The sequence below is a fragment of the Galleria mellonella genome, unplaced genomic scaffold (assembly GCF_026898425.1).
Source record: "Galleria mellonella isolate WM207_F2 unplaced genomic scaffold, CSIRO_AGI_GalMel_v1 utg270, whole genome shotgun sequence".
Lineage (NCBI taxonomy): Eukaryota > Metazoa > Arthropoda > Insecta > Lepidoptera > Pyralidae > Galleria > Galleria mellonella.
Window position 1 is genome coordinate 2,897,864 of NW_026442062.1, and position 19,531 is coordinate 2,917,394.

General features: G+C 32.5%; 1 protein-coding gene across 3 annotated transcripts in view; it reads left to right on the forward strand.

Moving 5' to 3' along the window:
- Window positions 1–19,531, forward strand: part of LOC113514343 (mushroom body large-type Kenyon cell-specific protein 1) — a 185,698-nt gene that overhangs the window by 56,658 nt on the left and 109,509 nt on the right. For 2 of the 3 annotated variants that reach the window (XM_026898407.3, XM_026898409.3), the window contains exon 2: window positions 1,252–1,363. In XM_026898407.3, the coding sequence (XP_026754208.2) occupies window positions 1,270–1,363 (94 nt within the window). In that variant the 5' untranslated portion in view covers window positions 1,252–1,269. Of the gene's footprint in view, window positions 1–1,251; window positions 1,364–12,165; window positions 12,800–19,531 lie in introns of those variants that run through there. The other variant, XM_026898408.3, reaches the window with a different exon arrangement.

The following is a 19,531-nucleotide window of genomic DNA, read 5'->3' on the forward strand; positions in this document are numbered from 1 at the left end:
CTGGAGTTTGAAATAAGAATTTGGGGGCCAGATTCGGGTGGTTCGGGCATATTCGGTGGGTGTTGGGGTGTTCCTTGATGAGAACGGAGGTTTTTCGTAGAATTTCGTTAGCTCCTTTCGCCGAGGTCATTGACCGTCGGAGTCGATACTTGTTCGATGGATGTTGTACTAATTGGTTTTCAGTTTTTATTTGTAAGATGTTTGTACAGGTTTCGTCTAGTCTCACTGTTGTGTTTCCAGTATCGTTATCAGTTCTAACTAATGAAATTTGTATTTCAGAGACGACGCTTTTCAAAGTGTTGTGTTAGCAAATATAATTTGGTTTCAGCTGTGAAACTCGTTATATGATTATTTTCATGCCGTCCACAGGATGTGCTGAGGTTGCATTTTATTAGATTAGTTCCTTCAAATCTATATCGTAATAGAATAGTTAACTTACCTGAAACTCAAAAAAATATTTTTATAAATAAACTAAGTACAGTCAGAAACAAACTTTGGCTTAATTGAAGTCGTCCCTTGGCATACCTTTCTGGGTATCTTTGTTCCCTTCGTGTTTGTACAGTGATGCTTTTAATTATTTAAGAGTGGGCTATGTTAATGAAATTGTAGGATACAGAGGCGTAGCATCTTAGTCCTGAAGAAGGCTTTAATAATACTATGGGCATTATCATGTATTTATTTATGTAACTTGAATGGCAAATAAACTGACGGACCACCTAATGATAACTGGTAACTATGGCCTACAGAGTATATTATGTCACCCGTGATAACTTTCATGGTCTGTCTTTCGTGAGAACTAGGGTGTTATATCACCGTACCTTGTAATTTCACTGTCATATCCCATCCTTCAAACCGAAATACAGCCATGCAACTGCTTCATGGCAGAATCACGAATCGGACAAAGTTACCCAAGCAGATGACTTTTATACAAAATTTATTTAGTATTCTATCATATCTATTGGGCTTTTAATATTAAATTACATATTATTAAGTGAAAATATAATATTAAATTATTATTATATGCAAAATTAGCGATCCCACTCGGCTTCGTATAAGTAAACAGAATTTTCATAAATCAATACATACACCTAATAAAAAAAGTTTCAGCTCATTGCATGTACAGATAGCGAACAGTTACGAATTTATTATATGTATTGATTGATTGATTATCACTTTATATCATCCCCGGAAGCTTGTTTGCTATTCTAAGTTTAATAAAAAAATAAATCTGAATATACTTTTATGTTGTAGGGTTGCCGCACGTATGCCATGGCGGAGTGCTCGTTCGCACGCTGCCAACAAGAACGTCGCGCGATTCGTAAAGAACTACAGCGTTGGACCAAGAACATGGTCTACATACTCGGTAAGTAATACCGTTGCCTTTCAGCCAAATTGCTTTTCAGAACTCATTTCCGACCTCCATGGTGCAGTTTCAGACGTTTCTTTACGCAGATGAAGTCCCGAGTTGGATCCCTGTTTAGATCAAAAATCGCGTATACTGAGCAGCGTTGCCAGATGTTAATCACCTGGTACACTGTACCATGCACCTTAGATAGAGAGCCAAGCAAATATTCTGATTGTGAGTCACTTACAGCAAAAATTTTAACGGCACAAAAAAGTTGTAGCATGGTAAGTCAGAATGAAGTAAAATCAATTGAACTATCATGAGCAATTTATTATGATCACCATCGCCTATCATAGCCACAACCATGATGTTTTCCAGGAGAGACCGCTTGAATGTCGACTGGATAGAGTATATTGCTACAAATAAGTCCGTTGGTTCCTATTACAATACTAGTGCATACATAGCACATTCAGACTAAACAATATTTGCATTATTCCAAAAAAAGATGAACGCGCTTTAATCTTGACCCAATTAAAGACTCGATGGTGAATTTTGAATTAAGAAAACATCATCACTAACGGTTCTAAATCTGTGAAGATATCATGTATCATACATATAGTGAAACAAAACAAATACGGCTGTATTGAGAAATTTTAAAGTCATTTCAAAAGTTGGTGACCTATCTCCATCTTGATAGGTTTAGGTTGGATACCTATCAAAAGATTTTTTTCATTTGAAGTCCATAAAACATATGCAGCTTGATGCACTCTTGTATTTGTTTGTGTTTACGGCCTTATTGCGTCAGTTTAGGGTTCCGCAGTGAAACGAAACTCCGTCCAGCTCGAGAAGTGTTTATTGCGTAAAGTTTGGTCTGAAAACATTTGGAAGTCTGATAACTTGTTGTTTGTACTGGAAACTCGTATAGGCGGGAGTGTATGTACATGTATATTAAAACTTGCATGATGATAAAATATGTATCTAATGCTATAGTTCTTTTTTGCAAATGAAAATGGCATGGTAGATACACCGTCGGTATTATTTTACGCTGGCCGATAACCAATAGCGCAAGCCGGTGAAATTCCATTTTTAAAAATGTGTCCTTTAATGAAATCTAGTGATCTAGTACTTTTTGTTTGTAAATAAATCACGTAGAATTGCATGGCGTAAACAACCTTAAGGGACTGAAACCACCGTTACAAAAAATTACAAATACTAAACATCCGTATTAAAATATTGACCTTAAGAACTGTATTCTCTAAGGTGAAGCCATTAGATTTGACCATATTGACTACGAAATTAGGATGGTTTTTGTTTTTGATGCTCTTTCACATAGACCGGCTCGAAGAAAAGAATAGATTTTGACCGCGTTTAAAATAGCTTTTGGTTATTGAAATAAAGTTTATTTATTTCATATGAAACGGATTAGGTTGGCTCTTGAGGATTCTTATATAATAAAAGAAATTAAAAGTCAAAATAAACCATATTTTAAATAAGGTTTATTGTTTTTGCAACTAAACTCTGCTCTTCTCTCCGAGCCAGTCTGTGTAAACGAACACTTAACTTTTCATTGTGTGTTATATAATGCAGTTCATAGACTAGTCTAGTACAGTCCAGTTTGAGGGGAAAAATTAATATATCGATCACTGTCTCTCCTCTACAAAATTCTTCATTAGACATTGTACCAAAATCAATAATTTATGAGGTAATTGGATCTACTTTCAATGTAAGTTATAAAAAAGATTAGTCACGGAGTTCATTCAGTGATCACAAACACTATCAAAGTATCAAAAAGACAAGTACAAAAATAATGTCGGAGAATTTGTTACAAACGACGTTTTGTCAGTCGTCACAGTCATTAATGCAGGTTTACATTTGGTTAGTTACTGACTAAAATTCGAAACAGCTTTTGTGTGTCGCAGTAACTTGTAATATCATTATTTGCACTAACCTGCTGGTGGAATTTTAACGCAATTGTGTTGGTAAGATTATAATTAAATCGAAAACCGACTTTCTTTCAAATAAACGTTAAATAGTAAATGTAATATCCAAATAACGTAGACAACTTCTATGGCGCAGTAGTGAGCACGTTTTTTTATGTAAATAAGATCCCGGATTCTAGGTCGGGTCAATTTAGGAAATAAAATTTTCTGAATCCACTCGGATTTGGGCGTTTTGTTGTGGCGCCAGATATTTTTTGCCTGGTTTCTTATATCGCGAACTATTTTACCTTAACTAGAAGGCTTACCATGAAATGTTTTCCAAAATTTCAGAATCAAACAAAACACAAATTATATGTTAAAATCACATGATAAGTACTGTTTAAAAATATTAAAAATGTTAAAATATCATCTTTTATGGTAGGATTTATGATGAACGAAAATTTAAGCTTCTTTTACTGGGTCGCTTTCAGTATAAATAAAAACACGTAATTAAGTCCGAAAATTTGTAATTTCATTTCATTGTTGACCCCCTGGTGATTGGTATGATTATGCACACGTTTGTTCGATGTGATACCAGATTGATTGCGTCAACGTCAGCTAGCTTTCTCCAGTTTGGAACAGGTAACTCTTCCAATGTAAACCTGCACTTGTGAGTGATAAAATTTTTGTATTATCGTAAATACAATTTGGATGTGCAACTGATAAGGCTCTGCGGTGTGGATCGCGTTGCGCCTAATTCCGTACGCTTGGAGGTCGAGAGTTGCAACCTTGCGTTCCACAATGGTTACACTTTAGTTCCGCCTTCTGGAATTTGTACACCATTTATTGTTTATTTAACATTTTGTTGCATATGATAGTTACATGTTAATTGATTGGTAATTCTTTGGCTAATTGTTAATTATTGATTTGAATTAAATTTGTTAGATATATATAAGGAAAACTAGGTGTAGTAAACGGAACTCTCAGATTACAACATTTACCTAAAAATGTCTATGTTACCTTCTTGTCTAGCATTACAGTCATGAGTATATATATTTTTATTAATGTATATTTCTATAACGACGTGGCGTAATGTAGTCATATCTAATTAAAATACTGTAGACGTTTAACTTAGCATTTTACTTGGGTTTACATATTGCACTTTGCATATTACATAGATATACATATAGTATCTTACAAAAGAGCAAATATATTTAAGTGAATTATATTCTTGTAATGCTGAACATATATTTTGAATGCATTACGACTACCATAACAAACATTATAAATATTTATAATCATATGTGATCTAAATTTGAAGATTTCTATGCTAATATCTCTGGTTTGCGTTGCTGCATTTGATCAGTTCTTTACTATTTTACGTTAAATCTTACGATATTTCGTATCTATTACACTACCACCTCTTAAAACCCAAATACAATTATGATCAAAACGGCAGTGCGTAACTTCCGTGGCCACTGTGGCGAGGTGCATCGGTCGGCCGCAACGCGCAAGCGCCCTGCAGCCGCTCCGCCAAACAACCTGTTGCAACTGGGCCGGCGTGCACAAATGCAACTACTCTCGTCCGCAATCAGGAGCAAAATTGTATTATCTAGCCGCGTTTCGGCTCAATTTTGGCATAAACAAATTCCAAATTCAAAATCCAAGTGCAACATTTCAAATTTGAACGTTACAATTATAATTTAAAATTGTAGCCCTATCCGCTAGCTGTTTCTTGCAAATGCGTTCAATGTCTTGAGACTTTTAAGACGCTTTAGTGAAGTGCAGTGAGAATTGATTAAAACAGGTGCTCCAGATTGATTGTATATTTTATAAGTATCTATATTGTTAATGTTTCATTAAGTGCATAGTTGATTGTTTTACGAAGTAACGGTTCCTGTTGACAAACTTCTAAGTACGAAGTTACTGGTTATTATGTTTTACTATAGAAAATAAAACATTGAATTTTAAAAAAAAATCTTAATTAGTGAATCAATTTTGAATATTGAACTGTTAAGTCAAATTAAAAATTCTAATTCGAACAACGGAGTGGAGTAATTGGTCGGCTGGGTGACTATCAGAAGTTTAGCGTCCCCGACGGAGCGAGACTTGGAAGCAACAAGTGGTCGACTGATGCCTTCCCCGGTAAATGTGCCACTGTTATACGACTTTGCATGCCCGCTTTTGCGGGATTATGTTGCGTTTGGTACGTGCTGCCGTCCCGTTTCGAGTAAATTCGGGATATCTGTTTGTTACCGTTTGTTTATTCGGCATTTGGCCGGTGTCGTTGTTGATTTAGTTTGTATTTTCTCGTATAAAGTTTGCTTTGTTTGCTTTTTTAATTTCATGTGTTTTGTACATTCCATATTTGAATTTTGCGTTGGACAGTGCAAAGAGGGTGGGCGGGGCGGGCGATCGGTTTCTTTTGTTTTAAAAGGTTTCCACGCGCCATCTTAGGTCGATGACAAAAAAGTGTCATGGCGGCTCTTGGATACTAGTTTTGTTCCAGTTTCGGAAGAAAATTTAAAATATCAAATATTTCTTTTTAATTAAATATCTGCCAGTACAATTTCCAAATGTTATCATTTTAATAAATTAAAATTAATAACTATAAAGCAATTAAAAAATATCAACTCGAGCAGGTATTGATATTAAGAAAATAAATAAATTAATAATAAATTAGTTTTCTATTGGGTATGTTAATAAACTAAGAATACCATTTTTTAATATTTCTTTTTTTTTTTGTTTCGTATATTGTATTGTATGTATTTTCAACTAGTAGTAATGACAACCTTATTAAAAAATAAATTTTAATATCAATCTATTGATGAAATATATAACACAGAAAAATAATATTTCAACATAATAATAGTAATCATAAAGAATTAGTTTCAATGAAATCCTTTTTTGTTATTTTTATTCAACCCCAATGCAACCTTAATAAGGTATATACGAATAATTCAAAAACATCTGTTTTTGCGTATAATTTTGTGACATTTTCGATTGTGACAAGCCGTCACGGTTCGGTGGGTGACGTGGGCCGGCTGTCGCACGCACGCGTCTTCGATTCCGCTGATAAAATGTATAAAATAGGCAACGCAATATCATTTGGGACTTTGGGAGTTATAGCTGAAATAATATTTTATGGCAAACATTTTAAATGTTTATTTTTGAGTCTGGGTAGCTATAATTTTTTTTATGCTCCTGGAATTTGACGAGTAGAATTGACATAGTAGCAGTGACGGATTTTCTAGCAGGTTAAGTAGGTTGAAGGGTGATAGATTTTAGAGGTAACAAATTTGGGACTAAAATTTTATAACCATAAAGTTACAATTTCAATGACAATTTTTTTAATTAATATGAGTGTGAACTAGAGTATAGAATTAAAGGTCGGTGTGTGCAAGAAAATTTGAAAAGCCTGTTAGCAGCAAATGTATAAATCTGTCTCTGTATACAAGTAATTTAAGATTTTGCATTGTAAAATATAAACTACTGTTATTATAAGACTCGTAATATTGGTGGAAGTAAACCATGTTGATTTTAATAGAAATGATCAAAACTCATTTAGAATTCACGGAGATAAAGCGTAAGGTGAGCAGTACCTGTATATAATTCTGTATTACTTTCGTTAATAATTATAAGTAGTCTATGGTTAACCGGTGTATTAATTGTCATTAAAGTCTATTCAGTCTATTCAGCTGCTTAAGGGTCATTAAGTAATAAACATGCAAACATATATACAAGTAAATTTAGTGAAAATACAATGTTTTTTTATACAACAAAAGTGGCAAACTAGCATGCAGCTGGTCTAATGGTAAACGATCACTGTAGCCTATGAACGCCTGCGACAATAGGGGAGTGTTTAATAATTAATTAATTAAAAAATAATTTATTCAATCATGTTACAATTTTATTTGATTAGTACCAAATATGTCTTGATCACTCGGTGAGTAGTAATTTGCTTTACTTACAAAGGTGAAGAATGAATTTATTCCCTTCAATATTTTTTTGCATTTCGGTATTGCAAACCTCGGACAATTGTTCGGGTACTTATTTTGTGATTTCATTGTTACTATTACATAAACAGATGAAATCTGCATCTACTTATACACACGCAAATGTTAAATACGAAGCGCGGTGTGTTCTTTGCAACAGCAGAAATATTGTAGTCGCAGATGGGAGGCGAGGTCAATTTGAGAGAGGGGCAGACAGTAGCTATACTGAATGTAGTATTATAAGCATCCTTTGTTGCTGTACATATATATTTATTGAGAATTGACAGCCTTCACAGTTTCGTGATGAAACCCATAGACAATCCTAATCGAGATAGAAAAAGCTGTTGTTAACCAATTGGTTATCTCTGACAGGAAAATGGATGTCACCAATTATAATAATTATGAAGATTACGGTACTTGTATAGGATTTAACGATCTACGATTAGATTTTGTTACTGGAAATGACAAAAAGATTAGGATGTTAGTAAGCTCGTTTCCTTTTTATTTATTTTTATACCACGGAGGTGGGAAACAAGTATATAGACCGCTTGATTGTAAACGGTCACTGTAATCTATGGATGCTTGCAACACTAGGGATGTCATGCATGCTGCCGATCCTGAAGAAATCTTATTGTACCCTTTTTGAAGAACCTCATATTGTAGTCTCTAGTAGTAACCCTTGCTACGTATAATTCTAATATGCTTGTATTACATTCTTTATGCGTGAGCAAATTTTTATATTATGTAAACTAATAAGCATACGTTACAGTTTATACTAGATAGCATTAATATTCCTGCAAACCTCGCTATGGTTTGAAAAGTTATTTGATCAATTATGAGAAAATAACAATATTAGTTTTTGGAAGACACTAAGTCTAACATGTTAGAACAAGGGAATATATTGCCTCTCTTTTAATGTAGCAAATTTTAAAATGTTAAACGAAAAGGAAAAAGTGAATAAACGAATGTTGACTGCCGTATCTAGTATCTGATCTGCATGACATATTATTGAAAACGCGGAAGGACGTATTTTAATTCCAAACATTTAATTTATTATAGATAAAAACATGTATATTTTTTGTTCTATTTCTATTGTAATCGGTAAATGAGTTTTATTATTCTAAGATTTTTCTAAGAAATATTAAAAGTAGATAAATCTAATCATATTTACAAGAAGGTGACTATAATAAAGTTATCTGCATGTATCTTATCTCATTCTCATATTTCTAGAAATTATTTCGGTTTGAAAGTCAGTATAAATAATAATTGTAAAATGATCCTTTATTATAAACATATATTTATTATAATATCTTAACCTATAAGTAATACCTTAGTCTTCTGTCAATAACAAAGCATGATGGTTTCTTTAATAGATAAAATTGGTATTGTAACCTCAGCGAGCGATAACGTCAAATTCAACGGGAATCAGACATAATGGTTTCCAAGTCGACCGTGTGGAGGTCGACCGGACAATATTATATATTATCTATATTCTAAATTATAAAAATATTTTTCAGTTTAGATTTTTTCCTATTAAATATCTCGTAATACTAAAAAACGTATTTTTTATTAAGAAGAAAATACGTGTCAATTTTTGCCATTTAAGGTTCTATCTAAAACATGACTTGAATATATATACTTTATATTTTATTTAATTTATGCAACTTAGAATGGCAAACAAGCGGACGGCCCACTTGATGGAAAGTGGTAACCGTCGCCTATAGACATAAGCAGTACCATGGACATAACAGAGTATACTGTTTTGCCCATGATACCCCCAATGCGTTGCCATTCCTAAGGATTTAGGTGTTATTCCTCTGTACCCTGTAAATTCACGTCATTTCCACCCTTCAAACCGAAACAGCCATGCAAACACAACTGCTTCACGGTAGAAACACGAATGGGACAGAGGTACCCAAGCCACATGGACTTAACAGGACATAAGCCTCCTTCTAGAGAGGTTTTGCCAGTAGTTGCCACAATTGGCAGACGGATTGACAATCGCAATTAAGATTGGTGATATTTTATGGAAAGGAAAAAGTGGCCTATTCTATGCCAGAACCACGCGGAAATGCTCATCATATATCATCAATATTAGTATTAGGTTATGCTATGGTATAACTAGTATCTAATAGTAATAGTATAACGCAGCAGCGTCCCTCGCCAAAAGTTAAATACGGTTGCCAACCCGCCGGCCAAGCGTGGTAACCACTAGCAAAACCTAGTCTACTGCTAAAGATATCTCCATTTTGTGGAAGGCTTATGTTCAGCACTGACTATATTTTTTTCTTTAATCCAATTTCTTTAATTCTCCATCTTGCATACTCGTATGGCAACACTAGTTATGAAATACAATCATTTAAGATGTGTTCCGCAAAAAAAAAAAAACAATTTAAATTGTGGCAAACCAGTTATTTTGATTTAAAAACAAAACTACTGAATCGATTTTAATAAAATTTCTCTGGAACCAATCTGTAAGTGTATCCTTTCAGACAAAAAAGAATGTTTTAAATCGTTTTATAACTATGACATAACAAACATTAAAGAAAACACAATCAAATTGAGAATTTCCATCTTTTTGAAGTCGGTTGAAAACGGTTCATGGCACGTGCTTTAATTAAAACAATAAGTTCCGCCCATCGTATCAGACGTACACATCTACTGAATGAAGGTCGGCATCGGATTGCGAGCTCGAGCACTTTGGACCCGAATGTCTGCTTGTCAGCTGTCATTCAATTAATATCGATTCGCGGATTCGATTTTGACGTGACTCGTTTTCAAACAAGCCTTTCAATTTTGCAATCTTAGTAGAATCTTATAGGTAATATTGTCATTCCTGTTCTAAATTTAAAATTTACTATTGGCTGTAGTTGTTTCCAGAGTGTTTCTTTGTTTTTATTTATTTTTCAATGCAACCTAGAAAACAAACTTGGCAAACAAGATGAATGAAGGAATAAATTTAATGTAATGTATAGTACACACTATCTGAAAGAGAACTCTCGAGAAAGGTCTTTGGAATCAAGTTAAATTTACATTTCCAATACTTTAACAGAACGGTAATAAAAATAATTAATGGTTCAGTCCCACAAAAAACCGACTTCAATTGTGACAAAATCAGTTATATTGATTTAAAAAATACTAAATTACTGAACTGATTTTGATAAAATTTCTATGGGACCAATTTGTAAGAGTATATATATCCTTTAAGATAAAAAAGAATTTTTCTGATCTGTTTAGAGCTAAGACAGTTATATAATAATAAACATAAAAAATATTCGACCTTAAAAACTTTTTTTTTAAGTCAGTTAAAAAAAAAACATTATCCCTCGTACAAGCATAATTGAGTAACAAACATTCAATATTAGCAGGATAAAAACTTGAAAAGGATAAAATTCTTTTGTAATCGTCGAAGTACCTATAATTTAATTCAATTTAATGATAAATAGAGTCGACTAGTGTATTATAAGCAATACATAATTTAATTCACACATAGCGTTATAAGACCTTGAATAAATTTAATATAACTAGTCATAAAGGAACACAGCTATTGATAAAATGTTAGTTCTGTAATCTCAAGCACTATTTAAGTGTATGCTATGTTTATCTAATTTGAATCATAATTAATGTTATTCCATCCATATAAAAAACAAATACATCTTTATTACATAAGTAGTAAAGGTCAAAGTATACTGAAAAACACAACCGAAAACAGAACCGACAATAGAATTACGTATGCGAATTGTAAAAATGACTTCAGCACAAAAAATGTTCAAGTTTGTACTGTACAAGCGAATTTAAGTCTTATGGTCTCAAAAATAGTGATAAAAGTAGAAAGTCATCAATCAGAACTAATTTTTGATGGGATGTGCAATGTGCATCATAGTTACAGCGCCATCTCTATGGATTCCTACAAAATTTTTCAACGAACCATTTTCTTACAAGAACTGCTGCACACATGCAATACTCGTGCAATCGCAGCGCACACTGACGCAACACCGAACACAATCGAACGCACCCACACGCCGAAGAAAAAAACGATAAAAAAACCTCCCACACAAACGCCATAGAATTCGCGCGCACACTGTCAAAAGTATTTCTAATTTGATGAAAATATGAAAATAAAAATTTTGAATGTTTCTAAAATTTTATTACGCGTACATAATGTCATTCTGATTATTAGAAAAAGCCAAGATAAGCGAGTAGAACTCAAATGCACAAGGTTCATACAGACGCGGGCACTCACACAAGTGCGCTAGTATGCAGACGACATTGCACTTTATGATAGTAGTGGAGTATACTAGGACTGCGAAATCTTGATATTCGTGAAGCACTTTTTACAGAAAAATTACTTTTTCATTTATTATTATAACACTTCAGAATATTGAGTTAACATCAATATTATATATATAATATATTTCGGGGCTAAAATATTATCATTTTAAAAGTATATATATTTATGAAAATAAATATGTCTATTATTATTCTTTATTTGACATCACATCAACATTTATTATGTCCATACGTTACAGTAACTGTTTACCATCAGACGGGCTGTATGCTTGTTTGCTACCTTCGTGATATAAAAAGTCCTAAAAATTAAAATAGCTTCATGATAAAATAAAGTATTGTAATCACGCATATTAATATAACAAATTAGTATAATCCTTTACAATAAACTGTGTCACCTGCAATCTCTAAGTATAATCTCTATAAAGTTTAAAAAATATTTTCTGTTAAATTCATTGTTTATGTTTTTAAACAGAATTTAATATATGTTTTACATTAATCATACATTTATACAATTTATACACATAAAGTTACTGTTGAATTACTTTTTAAGCGTATTTTTTCAATTTTTTCTCTTAAGTGCGCTAATATCAAGACTGCATAACCCCTCGTTCTCGGTCGCAGTAAATACAAGGTAATGGCTAAGTACGCACGCGGTCTAGTACGGTGTGCGCCGCCGGTGCAGTCCCGCCTATGCACAATCGGTAGAGAGTCGCATTTCCGTTCTCAACACACCACTGGACCACAACACGCGACATAACCGCTAAAAACCTCCGAAAAAAACAGGAACCCAAATTAAATAAAACTATTTTGATCACAGACTATATTTTATAAATAAAAAAATTAATATATTCATATCATTCGCGTAGTGGTTTCGACGAGAGATAAAAACAAAAAGAAAATATTTTGGGATTTAGTGAGTTTTTCCGAATTATTTCGTCGTATACAAGTGCGGTTATAGCGCTCTGCGATGCAAGACACATATCAGATGGAAACTTAGGACCCGAACTATATTTTTAGTTAGTAATAAATATTATAAAAGGAATATTTTTGTGAGTAGTGACTGTCGTGATGTGTTACATTGTTTTATGCTGTGACAGTGTTATCGCGCTCAAATACGGCTGAATGGATTTGTGAGTGTTACATGACGAGGTGACACCGTATTCGAAATTGAAACTTTTTATTTTTTTTTTACAAAATTACCACCGAAGTGTCAAACTGGACCGAAGAAGAACCGGGCCCCTCTGACGCATGTGAGTACATTATAAATATTGCAAGAGCGATGAAATGAGTTTACTATATTATAAATAACATTAATTTAAATAATGATTTTAACATTTAAACAAAGAAGTATTTATTTCTTCATCAAAGTCAATATAATGTGCCCTTAATCTTCTGTTCTCCTTGACTTAACGCGTTTTACATGCGTCCGTGTGTTGCATATGTAAACGCACGCGTGATCGTAGCAGTGTGCGTAGGGTTCACGCACATTTTTTGTATTTTCTTACGAATCCCCTACCATCGCGCCCCTCCTATAGTCGTTATCGTTTATCTGTCCCACTCTTTTTCTATAACTACGCTATTTTACATTGCATCGGTGTTTACGTGTGCGTGTTCAACACGTGTGTGCGTTAATAAATTGCAACCTATATTTTGATCGAAGGCCAATGACGACATAGAGAAACGTTAGATATACTTTTTTATGGTTATTTTCTTTATACACCATATATAAAACGTATGGTGAAACAATGAAATATTTTAATTTTTTTTAATTCGAAGTTAAATTAGGTATATTCATTTTTAATATCATTATTAAAATTAAAAAAAATATTTTCAACATTTTAATTAACAGACGAAGAGAAGAAAATGTTTATTAGTAAATAAATAATCGATAAATTGAAAGAACTTGTAAAACTGTAAGTTTTTGATTTATTAAACAGTTTATGAGTGATGCTACGAGCGTCTACGCGCTATCGTAGGCTAAAATATAGCCGACGGAACTTGTCAACTTTCGGCGGCGTCCATTAATAAACCATTAAAAAATTTAATTAGTTTATTAATTTCGATGTTTCTTTTTTTTAATAAATTCATTGCATTAAGTATATTAACTAATATCCCGTTTTTCTAATCTATAGTACAAAGCAGTCAAATTAAAGGAATAATTAATAAATATCGTATTAAGTAATCTTTAAAATGTGACCTAATATTGACGCAATGATGATATCCTTACTAATATTATAAAATGTGAACACGAGTTTGTTTGTTACTTTAACGCCTTAATAGCTAAACCAATCACTATGAAATTTGGCATACACGTATTATATAGGACGGAGAAGGAAATAGACTACATTTTATCCCGGTCAATGAATGTATCCCGATTATGCGTCAAGTCGCGGTTAAAAGCTTGTTTATTTATATATTATAGTTATTCATATACTGATACAAAAGGAATTATTACTGATGCAATTACAAAAGAGGTACATGAACCTACTAGGAAAACGTTGTGTATAAGTATTTAATTTATATTTAAACATAGCAAGGAAATTCTGAATTAAATGCTACGCAATTAATTAATAAACTTGCGTATAATGTTTGAAATTAACTTGCCATAAGTGGATGAAATTAATTTATTTGGTGAAGTTATTTTTAAACAAAAGGAGGTCATCTGTACACTCAGGAAATGAGATATATGCTCGGATGACTCGTCACACGATCGTCTGAACTTTATTTTTTAGTTTTTGCTGTTCTCGTTTGTTCCTTTTCATTTCAAAAGAACGTTAATATTTTTGAATTAATGAATCGGCGCACATTTTATAATAAAAAAAAACAAAAAGTGTTTTGGTGTAGCGGTTTAACACACTCCTTTGCATTGTGATCGTTGTATATTAGATCTTCGTATAATACCAAAAATACAATATATGTATTAATATGAACATTTTTATCTCCTAGGTATAGTTTTTATACATTAAAAAAAAAATTTAAATATGTCAATTAGCTGTCAAGCAATCGTAGTGGATTCATTTAAGACTAGATGGCGCTGTGCGATATATGTGTATACAGCTATTTATCCATAAGTGTAACTGAGTACCTAGCATTTATTTTTTCTAAATGACAATTTGTAAAATTTTATTAATTAAGTATAAAGTTGTTATCCCAATAAGCTTACCAATTCAAATCTATGTATTTTGTAGTTATAATCATATAAAATGTTATAATACCAAGATTATTTTAGATTAGACCAATTCAAATTGTCAAGTACACACCCTCGAACGTAATACTAATTCTGTTACGGCGACGCCATTACTCGCGCGGAGTCCTTGCGCGCATGCGCTCGGCCAAGGCGAGCGTTTACACAACTCAGGCGACTGTCAATGTTACTACACAACCTACAACCTGTTGGTAGTCACTTCGATCGCGGCCGCCATCTTGCGTTTAGAAGCCGTTTGAAGGCTGCGCACGCGTGTTCGATGTTTAATTTGTCTATGTTACACATGTATGGGGCGTTTGAAAATGTTCGCTAGGTTTTTAGTATCGTGAAAATGCTCTGACGCATCTATTGTAGGTACAGCTTTTGTTTAGATATCTGTATACATGTATATGAGTATCTATTTAATATCAGAATAAGATTTCACTATTATACTAAGTCCACCTTTCTCATTAAAGATGACGTAATTGTAATATTAAATATTATTAATTTTTTTATTAATTTATATAAAATTACTGAAGATATCTTCAATAATTTTGTATACTTAGGCTTAAGTAGGTACTCTTTATACTAAAATATAACACACTTCCTGAGTTATTCCATATATTTTAATTTATAACGTATCAAAGAGAACGATTTAGGTAATTAATTTTTAAATAATTTTTATATAATTTGTTTAGGGTACATTGAGTTCAGTAACCACGGTAGCTACACTTTTCCATTAAAAATTTGATCTTTGTATACTATTTTGATAATTTGAATAATTTAATTTGTTAATATGAAAGTTCATATTTTATTTGTTAATTTTCAACCCATTTTTCTTTTATTTTTTTTTTATTTATTTTTTGTTTTATTTTATTTAACAAAAAACACAAAGTTACAAAAACAAGATACAATGGGCCCCACACTAGGCGAACCTGTATCGTGGGCACCCGACAAAGATTAACAAATCACAAATGTGTCGTAATAAAAAGTACATAGTGGGCGGGTATTAATATAAAAAGGGATATAAAATTGAAACAGTGAAAAAAGTAATAAAATCAACAATATAGATACAGAAGCAATTATAAAACACTAATAATACTTATATGCATGCATGCATGCATGCATCTTTGGGGAAAACATTCAGCTTTACTTGTAGAACACTTGTCTAAAAGGATACCAGTAATTTTGATTTCACTCTATATACCTACAAAAATATATTTAGCGTAATATATAAATAGCTTTAAAAATAAAACCATACTTGATTTCCCTTATATATTGGTGGCTTTTTATTGGTTATATCCAATTTACAATTATAACGTAAATAAAGAAATGATTTCATGATATTCAAACAAAAGAGTTAGTGATGTCACAACCCCTCGTGGGTTACTCACCGCTTTTGAAGATAGGAAATAATGTTTCTCTACTTATACATTGGTGGCTTTTTATTGGTTATATTTAATTTAAAATTACAATGTAAATAAAGAAATGATTTCATAAAATTCAAACAAAAGAGTTAATGATGTTACGACCCCTCGTGGGTTACTCATCACTTTTAAAGATAGGGAACAAGTTTTCTCTACTTGGTTATATTAGTTGTTTCGTTCATAACAATTATTTTTTATAACTTATATAATACTTACAAACAGAGTAGAAAAAGCACTCCGCCTAGTTATATGTGAATCCTAGCGAAAAATCACTCGCTATCTTATGCCTCGATGTGAAGCCATAAGAATAATAAAACAGTTCTTATTTTATAAGACACTAGCGACTCGCCTCGGATCCGCTCAAATGAAATGTAGAAATAATGAGATGTCAGTATGGAGTGATAATATTATATTGTGTTCGTCTAAGTAGCTTTCTAAACTCTACATAATTTGTATAATTTTTTTAAACATCAATATGGCTATAGAAATCTATCTGTATAATATAGAATGTCAACGTTGACTCTTTTATAATCATAATAAAGAGGAACAACTTCATTATACATTATTTGGCTATTATTGCACATTTTCAACGAAAACTTTAATTCGTTTTAATTTCTTCCGACGTCTTAAACAATTATTCGCATATTTTAACAAATTAACACAAAATAATATTAAACTATGCCTACGTAATTTAATTTTAATTTAATTATCTTCCTTGTAAGTTTTTTTATTGATAAAAACTACATTAAAAGTCGTTGCGTAGTTTAAAGGATCTAAGCGTAAAGTCTACGGGAAGCAACTTTGATATATATAGTATATACGTTACGTAGTACGTTCTATACTATGTAGAGATGCAACATTGCCGCTAGCGTTCCAAATTCTACCACCGGTACAGATCTGTCCGACTATTGACTGAAAACGTGATACCTTTCAAACGTTAATCGAAATTAATATACTTAATACTTAGCTATATGTATGATTAGTACCTACTATTACTAGTCGTGTGTGGATGTCGCCCTCTTGGGTCAAAAGTTTCTAGACCACCTTGTTGTAAATGCTTGCCTGTAACATGGTTTACCGTACGGCTTTATGTGCCCTCTGACGTATGAAGCGAGTGACAATTACTTTTAAACAATCTAAACATATATATAAGAGAGAGAATGGAATACCAAAGACCTCTATCTTACAGATATATCTTGTTTCCTGCACTTACATAACTAGCCTTATACATGCATGCCGTTTACGGAGATTCTTGACTTCTTCCTCAGAAAAAACATGGTCCATCTAAGCATAATAGATTAGTCTAGGTCTCCCCAGTTAACTGCATCTATACACATTCGTATTGTATATCTGTTTTGTCAACCTTTCATCTGGTATTCTTTCCACATACCCGAATTACCGTAGCATGTCCTTTCTTATTTTAACACCGACTCTTTTTTTTCAGACCAGCTTTCGTTAGTCTGATTATTTAGGTTTGAATTCGACTTGGGATTCCAAGACCGCAGTCAAGCGCAGTGAGAACTGTAACCGCATATATGTTTTATAACCTACGAATATATCGCTTTTATATCGCCCTGAGGTCCTGGCATAGAATCGGTCACCTCTTCCTTTCCCATGGGTGTCGTAAGAGACGACTAAGGAAAGGCGAGGGATGGTTAGCAGCATCCCTCTTAAAACATCTCCAAAGCCTAACTGTGGTTGCCAAACCACCTGCCAAGCGGGACAACTACTGGCAAAACTCCTCTTCTGGAGGAGACATGTTCAGCAGTAGATAGTTAAACGAATATTTAAAATATGCATTTGCTTAAAAAACCGGACAAGTACAAGTGAGACTCACGCACCGAGAGTTCCGTATAAATTAGGTACGTATGTTTTTCCCCTTTATATATGCTGTACGACATTGCTTCTTGTCTAATTTCATGATTCTAGGTCAATGGGAAATACCCTATAAGTTTTGATTCCCTCGCAAATGTCCCTTGACTTAGAAGTTTGATGGTTTCACAGTTTCAAAAAGTTGCAAGCTGGAGTATTTTATATTAATTTCAGTATGATACCTCCACGTATTATTGAGAAAAAGACGACAAAGTGGTGTTAAAAGGGTCCCCTTTTTTCTTTTGAGGTACAAAGCACTAAAAATAGCTGAATAGACCTTAATACTTTTGTATTATTTCTAGTATGGGTACAAATTATTGAAAAAAGTTCAAAAACATTCTTAATTCAAAATAATTTGAAATATCATTAACACTACAAGGTCTAGTGGAGTGCGGTGTGTGGTTAGTAGTTGGTAACAAAATACGTACTCATAGTCTGCTGCTCTCTGATTACAGTGTAGGAAGTTCGTCTGTGTGGAACGATGCACACGCGTGTACTCATAAAGCGATATACTTATTTTGATCATTTCTATGAAGTTTACGCTCAAATAAAGACCATTTTGTGAATATTGATTACTTGAGCGTAAATTTCTTAGAAGTATGCAACAGTTAAGATTTAATGTTTAGAAATTCTAATTTACTCAATAAGTCACATGTAATATCGTTGCTTAGAAAAAATAAAACAATTTTTTTACTAATTTCATAAATATGAAAGTAAATTTGTTTGTTAACTTTTAGCGTTTTAACGGCCGGATCGATCGCTATGAAATTTGGTATTTTGGTACTAGTGCAGTACTATATGGACTGATAAAGAATAGGGGCTATTTTATCCCGATAATTGAATATGTCCCGGTCACATACATAGATGACGTCATGTGGAAAAGCTAATAAAAAATAATTTTGTATTTTTTTTTTATACAACTGTACTGGTCTTTAGAATAATTACTCAATTGTAACATCAAATTGAAATTTTAATGAATTTCTGAGACACAAAATTGAACTTCGAAGTCAACTAAATATTTTCAATTCCTATTTGTACTGTTTTCTATCAAGTGTGTACAAGGGTACTTATTTGGTTTATATATCAGACACATTAAATTTTGAAATTATTATTAAAAATAAGTAATTTATGTGGTATCTTTTATGATTAAATTCTAATGTTATACAAAGAAATAGAAAATAACCCCCTTATTCACGAAAACTAAAACGTCCTACAAATCTATTTTAACTGTTTTGTCATTGTCTTTCAAATTGAGAAAATAGAGCATAAGAACAAGACAAAACACTTCAATAGCTAAAATAGGTTTATAAGAGGTTTGACATTTTTATAAATAGGGGGGGGGGGGGGGTAATTATATAAGAAGGACATGTAAGATAAATAATCAAATAAAATGAATAATCACACTTTTCATAAAAAGTAATAATTTTTAAATATCTATCAATAGAATGATTAGAACAAATATAGATTTTAAACAGGTTAAAGCTTTTAAATTCAACGTT